Source organism: Synchiropus splendidus, chromosome 18 (assembly GCF_027744825.2).
Source record: "Synchiropus splendidus isolate RoL2022-P1 chromosome 18, RoL_Sspl_1.0, whole genome shotgun sequence".
In the NCBI taxonomy this organism is placed as follows: Eukaryota; Metazoa; Chordata; class Actinopteri; order Syngnathiformes; family Callionymidae; genus Synchiropus; species Synchiropus splendidus.
In genome coordinates this window covers 11,995,516-12,010,463 of record NC_071351.1, presented here as the reverse complement: position 1 = coordinate 12,010,463, position 14,948 = coordinate 11,995,516, and the positions used below count along the sequence as shown (strand labels likewise).

Sequence of the window (14,948 nt, the reverse complement as noted above, 5' to 3'; positions counted from 1 at the left end):
GCAAGACAAAATACTGAGGAGCTTTGGAAGGATTACAATTTATAATGAGGCTGTTTATAGTCATTTATATATCATTAAAAAGCACTTAAAAATGGGCGTTGTGTAGGCATGGGATACATACACGGTAATTGAATCTTTATTGGTAATTCTTTCCCAGCTGTGACACCAGGGCTTGCTGTTTAAAAAACTTAATAGAACAAGCAAGGGATTGTTTACTGGAATTATTCTCATTCAGGTTTTATAACCGCACTGTCGCAGTGCGTGAAGGCACTTCATTGTCACCATATAACTGGAAATATAGTCCGTTTTTTATCATTTGGTGCGTGCCTGTCCAGGGTGTTCCTCGCCTCTTGCCCCAAGTAGCTGGGGTAGACTCCGCCCTCTAAGGACACAAAGTTTTGCACTCATTGCACATAATGTAATATGAATTCATCGCAGCACAATACAGATTTAGTGATGCAATAACTGGAGGCATATTCTTTAAAGAAAATGAAGCACACTGCAACACTGAACACCCCCAACCCGACATGTACTTACAGATCATTACACATGGATGCAAAATAAAGACGCGTATATGGAGTCTCTGCTTATCAAGACGCTCTCCATCAGGGGCAGTATTTGAAATGTCCTTGCATGTATATTGTGATAGAGACCAGCTGACAATTTGGGGGTCCCAGTGGGGTTGAACATGACAGGGATTCTTCAGACGGTCTGGCCGCAGGAGGAGCAGCTGCATCCCTCCAGAATCCCCTGGAGACAGTGGTGCATGCTGGCAAAGTCATAAATAGCTGTAAGAGTCCTTACCTTCTCTCAGCAGATGGGAGTAAATGAGCCACAGGAGCAGCAGGCAGCAAAGTGACGCACCTCCACCTGCGGAGAGCGTCTTCACCCCAGACTGCATCCTTGTGGACCGTTTGATCCAAACTTTGAACCTGGTCAATCCTCTCAGATGTCGAGCAGATCAGTGGCTGAGTGGCTAAACCGTCTCTGCAGCCTGTCCTCGGCATCCATCTTGAGTTGACAATGGAAGAGGGACTGATAATAATCCCTCCTTTTGCTGTTTTTTTTTTAAATCCCCCCGGCGGGCAGCATCTTCACCAGCGTCCAGCGGCGCACACGGGGAAGAACGCGGAGGCTGCAATGTCACCGGGTTTGGCCAAGTTTACGCAGCTCGGAGGAGGTTCCCGCAACACATTATTTATGATCTAGAAGTCTGCTGTTTCAAAGGAGAAAGCCAGCCTCAGAAGAGAGAGAGATCATGGCCGTTGACCATTGTCCACTTCTTCATCCTTCTGTGCCTTATTCCCGAGCAACTTCGGTACCGAGCCAGTCTGTGGAGCCGAGGCAAACGCAGGCGGACATGACCAACCTACCAATCAGCAGGGGAACTTGTCCGACACCAGCAGAGCTCCCCCCAGAAAAGCCCCGGCAAAGTGCGTCATGCGTCCGCGAATACGCGCACAGGCGGCGCAGCGGCGAGGAAGACGCGCTCCGAGCCTGCGGCCAAGTTCCAAACCGAGTGTCACCTGTGAGAGCCTGAGCAGAAAAGCACTGCCAAAATGCTGGTCACAGACGAGAGCGAGAGGGAGAGAGAGAGAGAGAGAGCAGCCTTTTTTCAGGCGAGTTCATTTGCATGCGGGCGGTGTCAATGATGCTCCTTCACTCCGTGGATGCTGCCGCTGCTGCGCCCTGACTTCACTTGAGTTACCATGTTTCTCTCTCTCCAACACCCTCAGCCACGCTTTTAAACCACAGAATCGAACACGAAGGGCAGGCGTGTTCTTATTTTTGGGAGCCATGTCAGGAGCCCCCCTCTATCCGAGGAACGTTCCGGTTCGTCTCGATGAGTTCGGGTGGATAATAATGCCCCAGAATATGAACAGTAATCCTCAATGCGGACGGAGATTTATGCACTAAATTACGGGATTAGAAAGTAGTGATTTAAACATGTGGATTGTTCAGCACTTCAGCTGTTGCAGTGCGTTATGGGAGTTAAAGTTTGAGTGGAATACCAACAATTGGCATGTAACACATTTCACAGTGAGCCTGTACAGTTCTGAAACGCGTTTTGCCGGCAGAAAAACCTTGTCAAATGCCAAAATATACAGTGGAGGAATGATGAGAAGGATTTTTTCCTCCTGAATTTGTGGAGTGATAAAATATGGTCCAGCTAAACGGGTACTTTTCTTGTGCAGAGGAAAAAAAAATGGGCCGTTCATCCTGATTTATTTATTTGAAACTCAAAACTATCTGCCAATCCCTCAGACAACACCTGGATCCACCAGGTGATCTAGAACATCACCAAAATGTACAGTCATGTCCGGACTCTTGATGCACCTGAATATAAGCCACACCACCTAAATTTGAAAAAGAAAATGGATTTTGTACACTTGTAAGCTACACTGGTCTATAGCTCAGTGTGGTAGCTTGCAGTCTGTGTTGTAGAAAGGTCTTGTACCTCCTTGAAGATGCGCCAGGATGTCACTTGAAAACAGGGGCCACAAAACTCAACGGTTTATAGTCTGGAAATTACGGTAATCAGCTGGTCCTTGTGACATTGTCAACATAAAAAAAAACATTTGACTTACCAAGTCCACATTGAGCAAGTGAAGAAGTGGCATCTCTCTTGAACCTCCACTCAAATGGTTGTTGGCCTCCAGCCAGTCCAATGGTGGAATTTCATGTAGCTGGGAAGAACAACAGCGACGCAGTAGAGAAGGTTTCCTGGTGGTTACGGGTCGGGATGTGGGGGTCAGGTTTAAAGATCACTTCCCTGAAAACCCAAGCATGACCCTGAGTCCTAGCTGCACTATTCAGGTTCAAGTTCTTTCATTTCAAAGCCAATCTGTGGACCAGGTGGGGAGCATGTCAGCATGCTGAGACCACTGAAACAGAAGCTATGAGTGGTGCAGTGTTATAGCTCCACATTTACAGCAGGCGCTTTTCCAGTGAAAGAGAAAAGCTTGTTCTCTCCACACAGACACTTGAGTCCTGGTGCAACTTGTTTATAAAAGCCCCATTTTGATCTGATAAAAAGATCCAGAAGGTAAACAAAGTTACTGTAAGCCTTCATCATCATCGTGGTGGAGACGTGCTGTTGCTGCTGAATGCAGGGGTTTGGCCTTGAAGCGGATGCCGGTGCACGTGCCAGTCCATCTTCTGAAAGAGCACCGTTTAAAGCTCCCCTGCTAATCCAGGACCATTACAGTAACTCAGCCTCTCACTCACACACCAAATTCCATGAGCAGTGAAATGTGCACTTTATTCGAGAACCTCTGCTACCTTCACAGCGCTGTGCTATCAGACGGGCTTTTATCATGAAATACGGACGTCAACGTCCCATCAAGGAAAAATACGCCCCCTCAGAACTGCGGTTTTGAGTTGAGGGGAGTGACAACAAAAGGATGGAGAACGAAAAGAACTGCCATGTTAGGTTAAATGTTGAGGCTACACATCTCTCTATCTATCAAGCCTTTATATTGCAGAAATAATAACACGTCTTAATCGTCTGATATGACTGAGCGACGCTTCATTTAAAAAAAAAAAGAGACAGACTTGTTCGCAGCCAGCCTGGTGTCATTGTTGCTGGAACACACTGGGCTTGTGCCCATTAAATCACCAAAGAAACATGCAGCGAGTCAGTGCAGCACCTCTGTTGTTATTACAGCTTTGACGTGCGAGGGCTTGTTCATTTGTGTGGCCAAAATGAAGAAGTGTAAAAGAAATATGTCAGTTATGAGTGATCATAATTCGATGGACGAAGACCCAGGTCTTATTCCCCATCACCCCCCGTCTCCTTTCTTCCAATGACCAGCCCAGCCTTCTGACAGTTCAACCCTCTTAAGGTGCCACTGACAACGGAGCACTAGACTCATGACTCCAAAAAAATCCAAAAAGCTTTTTCAATATAGACGCTCGATTTAATGTGAAACCATCGATTCCTAAACTGGTTTTCAGAGCCCACTGGATGGCGCTTTTCGTTTTAATCTTTGTTGGATCATTTCACTGAAAATTTTTAAACCACCAGCGCCACCTACTGAGCGCTGAAGATACGGACTCTGTTTCATGAAGCCTAGCCAATGAAAATGGCACAACAATGAGGCGCAAGGAGGTGGATACTTTTGCCAAAGTAACTGTTTGTATAGAGAGAGCCGCAGCGCTTTCTTCTTCGCTCCTAAATGTTTGAAATCTGATTTGACCAGACCTGAGCAAAGTGCGGCACATGGCCATCTGCGGCCCTTTGCCGGAATTTTTGTGGCCCTCAGACCAAAACTGTTTTTTCTCATAGTTTCTTTGTTCTGTTTCTATTTACTAGTTCAACTGTGAATATAAGACTAAAACTTCTTTTTTTTTCTTGACAATTTTTCATTCGTCAATATCCATTCTAAGATAATGTAAAATATAGTTTCAAAATAAATAGCCTTTTCAAATCTCTGTTAATTTGGTCCATAGTTCTATTATGGTTTATAGTGCATCTAAAATTTTGCAGATCTGAAGTCACATTTACTCTTCTTAACATCCTCACTTCCAATACATCTGTTATGGTCCATTTTTTCCTTGTTACTTCAGTGTATATTTTGAATTTTCCCCAGCATAGTTTGTCATCATCTGTGTCTTTCTCCTGGCATGATGGGCCCTCACAACTGTCCTGGTTTACACTGTGGCCTCAGAGGAGATATAGATGGCGACTACTGGATTTGACAGGTACAGTAAATGCAGGATGATTATTTTGAGTTAAAAAAAATACGCATTAAGGGAGTGAATGTGCATTTTGCTGACTCATTCATTTCAGCTGGGCCCTTTTTAAAGGCAAGAGTTTCCCAATTATGACCACGATGCCTTGGTATTAAAGACAGGAAGTGAGGACTCTCAAGTTCCTTTGGGGGAGGGCAAGGTCAGAGACCGGTTGGAGCAGGTCCGGTGTGAAGCCGGAGGATATATTGAATAAGGTGCGGCTACTAATTTCACCTGTGATTTGAATCAAAAAAGAAACCCACGTGCTGCTCTTCAGAGTTTTTTCAGCAGCTGCATGACTTAAGCAGCGCTTGTTCCCAGCAGCGACAACCAGATATCAGAGCTAAGAGCCTTTCTTCATGGCTGCCAGACAACTCTCAGCAGGGGGTGTCGTGGCGCCGTAATTCATCATAATCCATCAGTTAGCTCAAGCAGTTGGAAATGACTATATTTACCCCCCCCCTCCCCAGACATTATTTTAAAGTCTGATGAAGCTTTTTAGGTTGCAACGGCACCGGCGAACACGATTTAATTGCGAAGAAGTAATGTTGATGATTTGCTTCTCCATGCTCGGGCGAGTTACGTGAACTTGTCATGCGTTATTTAAGACTCTCGCCACGCTCCCAGTTATGTGTTTACAATTTTACTAAAAAGGCAATGCGAGGGACAATGAGGTGAAAGTAGCACAGGGCTGTAATCTGAGATAGAAAAAAATACTTAGCAATAATTTCATGGGACAGTAGACCGCATAATTGGCAGTCGTGAATCGCTGCTGTGGCCATTGTGTTTCTATAAGAAGATGCGCTGGTGTGACTGTCGACAGTGGGGCTTACATTCCATTTGTTCCAGTTCAATACGACGGAATGTTGGAAGGAAGAATGTGGGCGATCGTGACATGTGCGGTTACTTTTGAAACAACCTGACAGGGGTCAAAACAACAAAACACTTCAGCTGTTGCAGTGCATTATGGGAAGGGGTCGTGGGAGATGGCGTTCATGTGGGTCTGGCGCTTTACATTGTGCCTCATACTGAAAATATGAAGTGCAAACTACAGTAAACATGTTGTCACTCTGGCCCAGAAAAACACAATCAGATGTCTTCATCCGTCTGTTTGCAAGGCAGCGCAGGCGTCAGAGCGCCACATCTCAATCCCTCCTTCAGAGTTAAAGGGGGGAATGCAGCATCAAATTAACACTTTATGACAACAAGATGTGACAAACACAACAGGGGAAGCACGTCTCTGATGTGTTTTGTGACACAGAAAATAGGTTATTTGACTTGTTACTCAGCACATTACTTGACTCACGCATGATTTTTCTTTTCCTTATCCCTTAATGGGGGCATGGGGGGGAGAGGGGCAGGAGCCCCACTCAGCTTCTGGGGGGACACCTTGAACAGGTCATGTTGCAGGGCACATAGTTCCACAACCTTTCATGAAGACACACAGATCATTGCACAATTTGAAGCTGTAAAATGCTTTTTTTGTGGGATGGGAGGAAACCAGAGTCCCCCTCGGAAACCCACACAGACAGAGGGAGAACATAAACACGGAGTTGATCTCAAATAAAACATCATAGAGGTTCAATTCCTCAGCCTCCCTGGAAAGGTCTATTCCAGGGTACGAGAGAGGAGACTTCGACCAATCGTCGAACCTCGGATTCAGGAGGAACAGTGTGGTTTTCGGCCCGGTTGTGGAACACTGGACCAGCTCTATACCCTCCATCGGGTGCTCGAGGGTTCATGGGAGTTCACCCAACCAGTCCACATGTGCGTTTGTGGATTTGGAGAAGGCATTTGACCGTGTCCCTTGTGGTGTCCTGCGGGGGGTGCTCCAGGAATATGGGGTACGGGGCCCTCTGTTAGGGGTTGTCCGGTCCCTGTATGACCGGAGCAGGAGCATGGTTCGCATTAGCAGTGATTCAGACTTGTTCCAGGTGCATGTTGGCCTCCGCCTCGCTGGAGAGACTATGTCTCCGGTCTGGCCTGGGAACGCCTCGGGATCCCCCGGGATGAGCTGGCGGATCAGGAAGTTTGGGTTTCCTTTCTCCGAATGCTGCCTCCGCGACCCGACTTGGATAAATGGCAGAAGAAGGTGAAGGAGAAGGTGAAGGTCCAATTCAGGATGTTTTACATTTCAACAGCAGAGTTTTCTGGACCAACAATTGACAAATTCATCATTTCATGACCAAGACCCACCAAGTATCCGTCAAATATCCAAGCATGCAGTGAACAGTCCCAATAAGACGCTGTCAGGAAGTGAGCCTTCATTAAAAAAAAAAGTGATTGGTGAAGTGGCTGGAGGGAAGAGCAACATTGACAAACTAAAAAAATGGAATATTGCAACACTGAGATGCAAAATTTGACCCCTGACCACTGACTAGTCAAATGGACAACACGACCCACTCTGTCTCATCAGTGGGTGGGATAAATCGAGCAGCAACAAAATGCCAACTGCAGCCCTTGCGGGCGTGACCAGTCTTCCGGGGTCGGTAACTGAAAGAAGTTCCAGTGAAAAAGGTCACGGGCTGCCAAGACTCATTGGTGCATGTGGACCTGACTCGCATGGTCCAGTTCGAAAGATGAGCTAATGAAGCTCAATTGACTTTCACATTGGGATGCACATGCGGTCATAACAGTAATATTGTGAGCACTGAAATGGATGGGTGGATGGATGGAGGGGTGGATGGATGGAGGGGAGGGTGGATGGATGGAGGGGTGGATGGATGGGTGGATGGAGGGGTGGATGGATGATGGATGGATGGATGGATGGGTGGATGGGTGGATGAAGGGGTGGGTGGGTGGATGGATGGAGGGGTGGATGGATGGATGGATGATGGATGGATGGGTGGATGGATGGAGGGGTGGATGGATGGATGGATGGATGGAGGGGTGGGTGGATGGATGATGGGTGGATGGATGATGGATGGATGGATGGATGGGTGGATGGGTGGATGAAGGGGTGGGTGGGTGGATGGATGGAGGGGTGGATGGATGGATGGATGATGGATGGATGGGTGGATGGATGGAGGGGTGGATGGATGGATGGATGGATGGAGGGGTGGGTGGATGGATGTTGGGTGGATGGATGATGGATGGATGGATGGATGGGTGGATGGGTGGATGGATGGGTGGATGGATGGAGGGGTGGGTGGATGGATGATGGGTGGATGGATGATGGATGGATGGATGGATGGGTGGATGGATGGAGGGGTGGGTGGATGGATGATGGGTGGATGGATGATGGATGGATGGATGGATGGGTGGATGGGTGGATGGGTGGATGGGTGGATGGATGGAGGGGTGGGTGGATGGAGGGGTGGGTGGATGGATGATGGGTGGATGGATGATGGATGGATGGATGGATGGGTGGATGGATGATGGATGGATGGATGGATGGTGGATGGATGGAGGGGTGGATGGATGGGTGGATGGATGGATGGGTGGATGGAGGGGTGGGTGGATGGATGGATGGGTGGATGGATGGGTGGATGGATGGGTGGATGGATGGATGATGGATGGGTGGATGGATGATGGATGGATGGATGGATGGTGGATGGATGGAGGGGTGGATGGATGGATGGGTGGATGGATGGGTGGATGGATGGATGGGTGGATGGAGGGGTGGGTGGATGGATGGATGGGTGGATGGATGGGTGGATGGATGGGTGGATGGATGGATGATGGATGGGTGGATGGATGACAGATGGCTCGGTAGATAGATAGATGGCTATCTAGCTTGCTTGCCAGACAGACAGACAGACAGACAGGCTTCATTTCACCAAAAAGACTCAGAACAAAACACAGCGTTCTGAAATGTTTTTAACTTTCCAAAAATCTATTAGTGGACCTTGCAGCTGGGATTTTCGTGTCTGTTAAATTATGTATGTGCGCTGGATTTTATCATTTTGGCACAACAGCAGCAGAACCTTTTCAAACACGAAAACAAGAAAGCAAAACATTGACTTGCCTCCAACACACAGCGATGATGGTCAAGCAGCTTCCCTCAGATTTATTATTAAAACAGACAGAGAAGCAAATGTCTCCTGCTCACCACCGCTGAGGTTCACACCTCTCGCCCGAATGCACAGAAGTTTCCGTCCTTCGTGAGAGGTTTTCTTAAATGACGCTTTACGTCCGGCTACTGTAAAGAAATAAAAAAGGACGTCATCCTAAAAGCATCAGGCTGAATCATGAAAACTTTAAAAAAAAAATGAATAGAAGGAACATAAAAAAAGTCTCAATGAGTCAGTTGTTTCGTCCGCTTCTGAAAACATATACATTTGGAGTTTTTTTTTACTTTTTATCCATTGTTGTGCACAAACAATTGAATGTGTTTTGATATTCGACCTCTCTTTCTTCGGGGACTGATTCGCATCTTGAGCCAGCATCGATCGGCGTGTGGTCTTGGCAGTCGACATCTCTTTTCTCTGCAAAATGAACCTCGCTGGTGTTCACACAGTTCTCTGCGTTTTTACAAGCCACGACTCCTTTCTCACCTCCTCACCACCGGCCGGTCAACATGAGACATGTCAGTCAGGTGGGACCAGCCCCGCCATTTTTCTGCTCCGCTGGTCACAGAGCCTTGTTGACAACAAAGACAGCCGTCAGTTCTTTTGACGCGCAGCCACCCTTGAAGGAACAACACAAACAAATCCAAGAGAAGCAGAAAGGTCCCTCACACAATTACCGCCGAAACGTGACTCTCATAAAGATTCCTCGGCAAACAAAAGCATGAACTTTACTTGGATGACGACAGGAGAGTTAAGCTTCAACTGAAAACCTCTACGCTTGAGCTAGGTGGAATAAAATGCCTGGGATTCTGTTGAATCTTTATGAAGCTTTAGTGAGTTTTAGTGATAAGTTATTGAGGGCCACACTATATATATGAGTTGTGGCCCTCAAATCTTGGCTGATTTAAAGAGTTCCAATGCAGATTTTTAGCATCAGGTGAAGCTTGCCGTCTGAATTTCCATGAAGCAGTGAGGATGTGAGCGGTGGTGGGGTCAGGACTGCAGACCCCTTCATCTTGTTGCCCCAAATTTCTGTAATGGAGATGAATTCCACTGAACATGCTCCTGGGATTAACACTAGTTCACAGCAACATTTAATGGTGTTTAGATGTCGCTATCTGCCAGCGGGTTTGTGTAGTTAAGAAATGTTGTTTGTAAATTCATTAAGCAAATAGATATGGAGTAGATGGACTTCATCTCATTTGGGCTTTGCCGGTCCCCTCTGGGAAATGAAATGCTGATGGTGATGAAATGAGAGCGTTTGTTTCTGCCCATAGGGATGTTCCAGCGGTCCACTTCGTGGAAGTTCTCTTCAGGGAAACAGTGTGCTGATGACTGGGAGTCAGAATCACCAGGAGTTTGCCTTAAAATAGAAAAGATGGAACGGATGCTGAGCCAGAGAATGAAAAAAGGGAAAAGTCTGAGCAGATTTTTTGAGAAAAGTTCTCTTCCCTCTGCGAGTCAGTCAGTTCAGAAGTCTGCATTTTGTAGTCTGGGACTGAAGCGATAGCTCGCGGCGATTTGTCTGGAAGGTTTAGGTACAGTGCTGCCTGCGTTGTGACGCAGGTTTCCGTATTACACAGAGCAGGAAGCACTCCTGAGACGCCGAGGAGAGCGGAGGAGGAAGAAGAGGGGGAGGAGGAGAGGGGAGCTGGAGGCAGACGCACCCACCATGCATGGGCTCTTTCTGCTTAATGAGAATCTGTTGTGCCGCTTTCCTGATCCAGATCCCTGAGATGTGTGATCCCAAACTACAGCTGTAAATTTTGCACAACAGCTTCACGCTTCATTGCCTCACATGCTGGGTTCTGCTCTGCCCTTCTTTCCTCTCTCTCCTCCAGCCTGTTTCTAGTTCATCAGGTTCAGCCAGCGTTCTCTTCACTTACAATATCACATTTGGGTGCCTTTTACATCTCGCTCCGCCCACACAAACCGCTGTGTCAGCCGTGCACCTTTCAATACACACACATGCTGCTGCTGCCGCTTGCCTGAAAATGGAACTTCATCTGCTCACTCATAATGCACGTCCCATCATGCACTGCAACAGTAGTGACAGCCAAAAGTGTAGATCATAGCTCAAGAGTGAAGAAGGTTTTTGTTTTTTCTACACAGTTAAGGGGCCATTCATCCCCTCTTTTTAAGTGTTTCTCTTTCTTCTTTGTCATGGCAGAAAGTTAGTCAATTCTTACTCTCACATACAAAGGTCATGCTTCAATTTGCAAGTGAAAACTTATCATGCTACATTTCACCTTTGTGCAGCAACATTTCCATGCGTCAACACCCGAATTATGAACAGATTAAAGACATGTGTAACAATGACAAGGGTGGAGTTCAAATCCTCTTCGCTGGAAACTGGCGTGAAGGCGTCCAGCTGGTCTTTGAGTTTTGCACACGAGAAGATAATGGCTCTGCAGCAGGAGCTCGGACTAAAACAAGATAAATTGGGAGCTGCTGCAAACACTGGCCTAAGAAAAGATGGTACCATTTTTTTCTCTGTTGAAACTGCAACAGAGGAAGTCCAAAACGTCGAACTAGAAACCGAGTGCAGAGACCAAGACCAAAGACCAAGACCAAGACCAAGACCAATGAACTGCAAGACAGAGACTGAGACCAAGACCAAGACCAATGAACTGTAAGACAGAGACTGAGACCAAGACCAAGACCAATGAACTGTAAGACAGAGACTGAGACCAAGACTCATGAGGGAAGAAACCAAGACCAAGACCAATGAACTGCAAGACAGAGACTGAGACCAAGACTCATGAACTGCAAGACAGAGACCAAGACCAAGACCAAGACCAATGAACTGTAAGACAGAGACTGAGACCAAGACCAAGACCAATGAACTGTAAGACAGAGACTGAGACCAAGACTCATGAGGGAAGAAACCAAGACCAAGACCAATGAACTGCAAGACAGAGACTGAGACCAAGACTCATGAACTGCAAGACAGAGACCAAGACCAAGACCAAGACCAATGAACTGTAAGACAGAGACTGAGACCAAGACCAAGACCAATGAACTGCAAGACAGAGACTGAGACCAAGACTCATGAACTGCAAGACAGAGACCAAGACCAAGACCAAGACCAATGAACTGTAAGACAGAGACTGAGACCAAGACCAAGACCAATGAACTGTAAGACAGAGACTGAGACCAAGACTCATGAGGGAAGAAACCAAGACCAAGACCAAGACCAATGAACTGCAAGACAGAGACCGAGACCAAGACCAAGACCAATGAACTGTAAGACAGAGACTGAGACCAAGACCAAGACCAATGAACTGTAAGACAGAGACTGAGACCAAGACCAAGACCAATGAACTGTAAGACAGAGACTGAGACCAAGACTCATGAGGGAAGAAACCAAGACCAAGACCAAGACCAATGAACTGCAAGACAGAGACCAAGACCAAGACCAAGACCAATGAACTGTAAGACAGAGACTGAGACCAAGACCAAGACCAATGAACTGTAAGACAGAGACTGAGACCAAGACTCATGAGGGGAGAAACCAAGACCAAGACCAAGACCAATGAACTGTAAGACAGAGACTGAGACCAAGACCAAGACCAATGAACTGTAAGACAGAGACTGAGACCAAGACTCATGAGGGAAGAAACCAAGACCAAGACCAAGACCAATGAACTGCAAGACAGAGACCGAGACCAAGACCAAGACCAATGAACTGTAAGACAGAGACTGAGACCAAGACCAAGACCAATGAACTGTAAGACAGAGACTGAGACCAAGACCAAGACCAATGAACTGTAAGACAGAGACTGAGACCAAGACTCATGAGGGGAGAAACCAAGACCAAGACCAAGACCAATGAACTGTAAGACAGAGACTGAGACCAAGACCAAGACCAATGAACTGTAAGACAGAGACTGAGACCAAGACTCATGAGGGAAGAAACCAAGACCAAGACCAAGACCAATGAACTGCAAGACAGAGACCGAGACCAAGACCAAGACCAATGAACTGTAAGACAGAGACTGAGACCAAGACCAAGACCAATGAACTGTAAGACAGAGACTGAGACCAAGACCAAGACCAATGAACTGTAAGACAGAGACTGAGACCAAGACTCATGAGGGGAGAAACCAAGACCAAGACCAAGACCAATGAACTGTAAGACAGAGACTGAGACCAAGACCAAGACCAATGAACTGTAAGACAGAGACTGAGACCAAGACTCATGAGGGAAGAAACCAAGACCAAGACCAAGACCAATGAACTGTAAGACAGAGGCCTTGAGTTTGACACATGCATTAGAGACTCAGACTGAAACTAGTTTAAATAATGATCAATTCCAACAGCACATTCTGGCGGGAGGTAGGTTTCTTGACTTGGAACCTAGGAACCAGTCTGTCCCCAAGCAGATGGGATTTTGGGTGCTGCATCCCACATATGGCAGCAATACAATATTGACTATTTCCAGGCATCCCAATGGATACAAAGCCAGTTCCCATCCAACCCCCCCCCCCCAAAAAAGCAGCTCAGATACCGCAGCCAGAGTAATTTGTTATGATTCACCTCAGCGCTGATCTTAATAACACTTGTCAGATCCCGACATAAAAGCAAGCTATAGAGAGAGGGGAACGAGACACCCGGAGGAGGGAAGCGTGAGAAGGCTGGAAAGAAGAACAGTCGCCCGAAAACGTTCCAAGATTTAATGGTGGCAATATACACTGGGACAAACAGCCTGGAGAAGCAGCGTTGTGGCCCACTCGGGTGCTTATCTTGAGCATTAGACTTTGGCTGAGCTGAAATAAAGGAAATTAAGGAAAGAATAAAACGCGTTATTTATTTACTGCCGATGTAATTTGATTTACCTGCTTAATATGTCACGAGGAAGCAACGAAACGTGTCATGTAATTGTGTTTCTGTGGCGCATTTGTAGGTAATAGAGTTAAAGTACATGTGGTTCAGGGTGTAGTTTGGAAAGCCAACGTGTCACCAGCTCCTTTTTGGAAGCTGGTTGAGACTTCAGATTTGCAGCATGTGAGATGTAAATGGTCCTTTGGTTCTCAGCCTGTGAAGAGAAGGGGACCTCTTTGTCAGCAACACAGTCCTCTTCACGTGTCTTACAGTCAGGATTCTGTGGCTCACTTCCCCAACTGCCCTTCATGTTTGAATATTTCATGCATTCCCAGGATTTTTTTTTTTTATCTGCAAGCACAGCACTTCTCTGGACAGTGTTGTGAATGATGTGCTTGGGATGCCGTTTTCGGATTCAGGCAGGAGGAAGCAGTTGTTTCCATGAGGGTCACTTGTCATAATGGCGGAACACATCTCTCCTCAAAGGGTGCTAAGATTAGCTCTCCCCGAAGAGGGTGAGTCATTATAATCTCTATGCAAAGTAAAGGAAGCAGCCGTCCGGCTGTTAAGTGGACGGCGCTGCGACGCCGAGCTACAATAGACTGGCAGCTCCGTCGGGAGGTGAAACGAACAAGAATGGCAAATGTCAAGGCGGCGAAATTTTCCAGAGCAAATTCCAATTAGTTTTTTTTTTTTTTTTTTAACTGCTCCTCCATAAAATGTTAATGTGGGCGGCTGAGAGTGAGGCAACATGAAGTGAAGCAGCAGTGGCAAGACGGCTGTTTGAGGCCTGGAAATATAGCTCAGCACATTGTTAAATCCCAGCCGGGCTGTCTGCGAACATCCTCATTTGGAATACTTCATTACGTGATAAAAAGACAGGCTTCAACACTTTTCAAAGAAAAAAAACTCATAAGCCCTCAGCGCAGTTGGTACTAAACTGAGCAGATGATGAAAACTGGCCCATTTATAAACAGTCTAATAGGAGGATGATGCATCTTTTCTCTCACTCATCCGCCCACTGTCACTGTTTCAGTCTCTGGCCTGGTAGAACACAATCGTTCTGCTTTCATGGGTACAGAGAATCACCTGGTGGTGGGGTCAGGACTGCAGACTGCAGGTTTCTTTGTCTCCTTCCAAATTCTTCTTCTTCCTTCAATATCGCAACTCACCCTCACTCCCATGGAGTGATATATCGATGTTGGGAAAGTGGACTTTTGTGTGGTATACTGACGACAAAGGTGGTTTTTACTACATTGAAACGCCTCTGACACAACATGCAACGTGGAAGGCTGCTGTACGATTGTTTAGTTTCCTGATAAAAGCACCATGTGAAATTGTTTCACTAATTTCATTCATGAAGACCAGATGACAAAACTG

The 14,948-nt window shown here is 46.6% G+C and overlaps 1 protein-coding gene across 1 annotated transcript in view; it reads right to left on the bottom strand.

Annotated features, from left to right (window-relative positions):
• The window catches only part of tafa5l (TAFA chemokine like family member 5, like), a 61,010-nt gene extending 59,410 nt beyond the window's left edge, over positions 1–1,600 (bottom strand). The window contains exon 1 of the mRNA XM_053848498.1: positions 805–1,600. Within this exon, the coding sequence (XP_053704473.1) occupies positions 805–901 (97 nt within the window). The 5' untranslated portion in view covers positions 902–1,600. The remainder of the gene's footprint in view (positions 1–804) is intronic.
• Between the last annotated feature and the right edge of the window lie 13,348 nt (positions 1,601–14,948).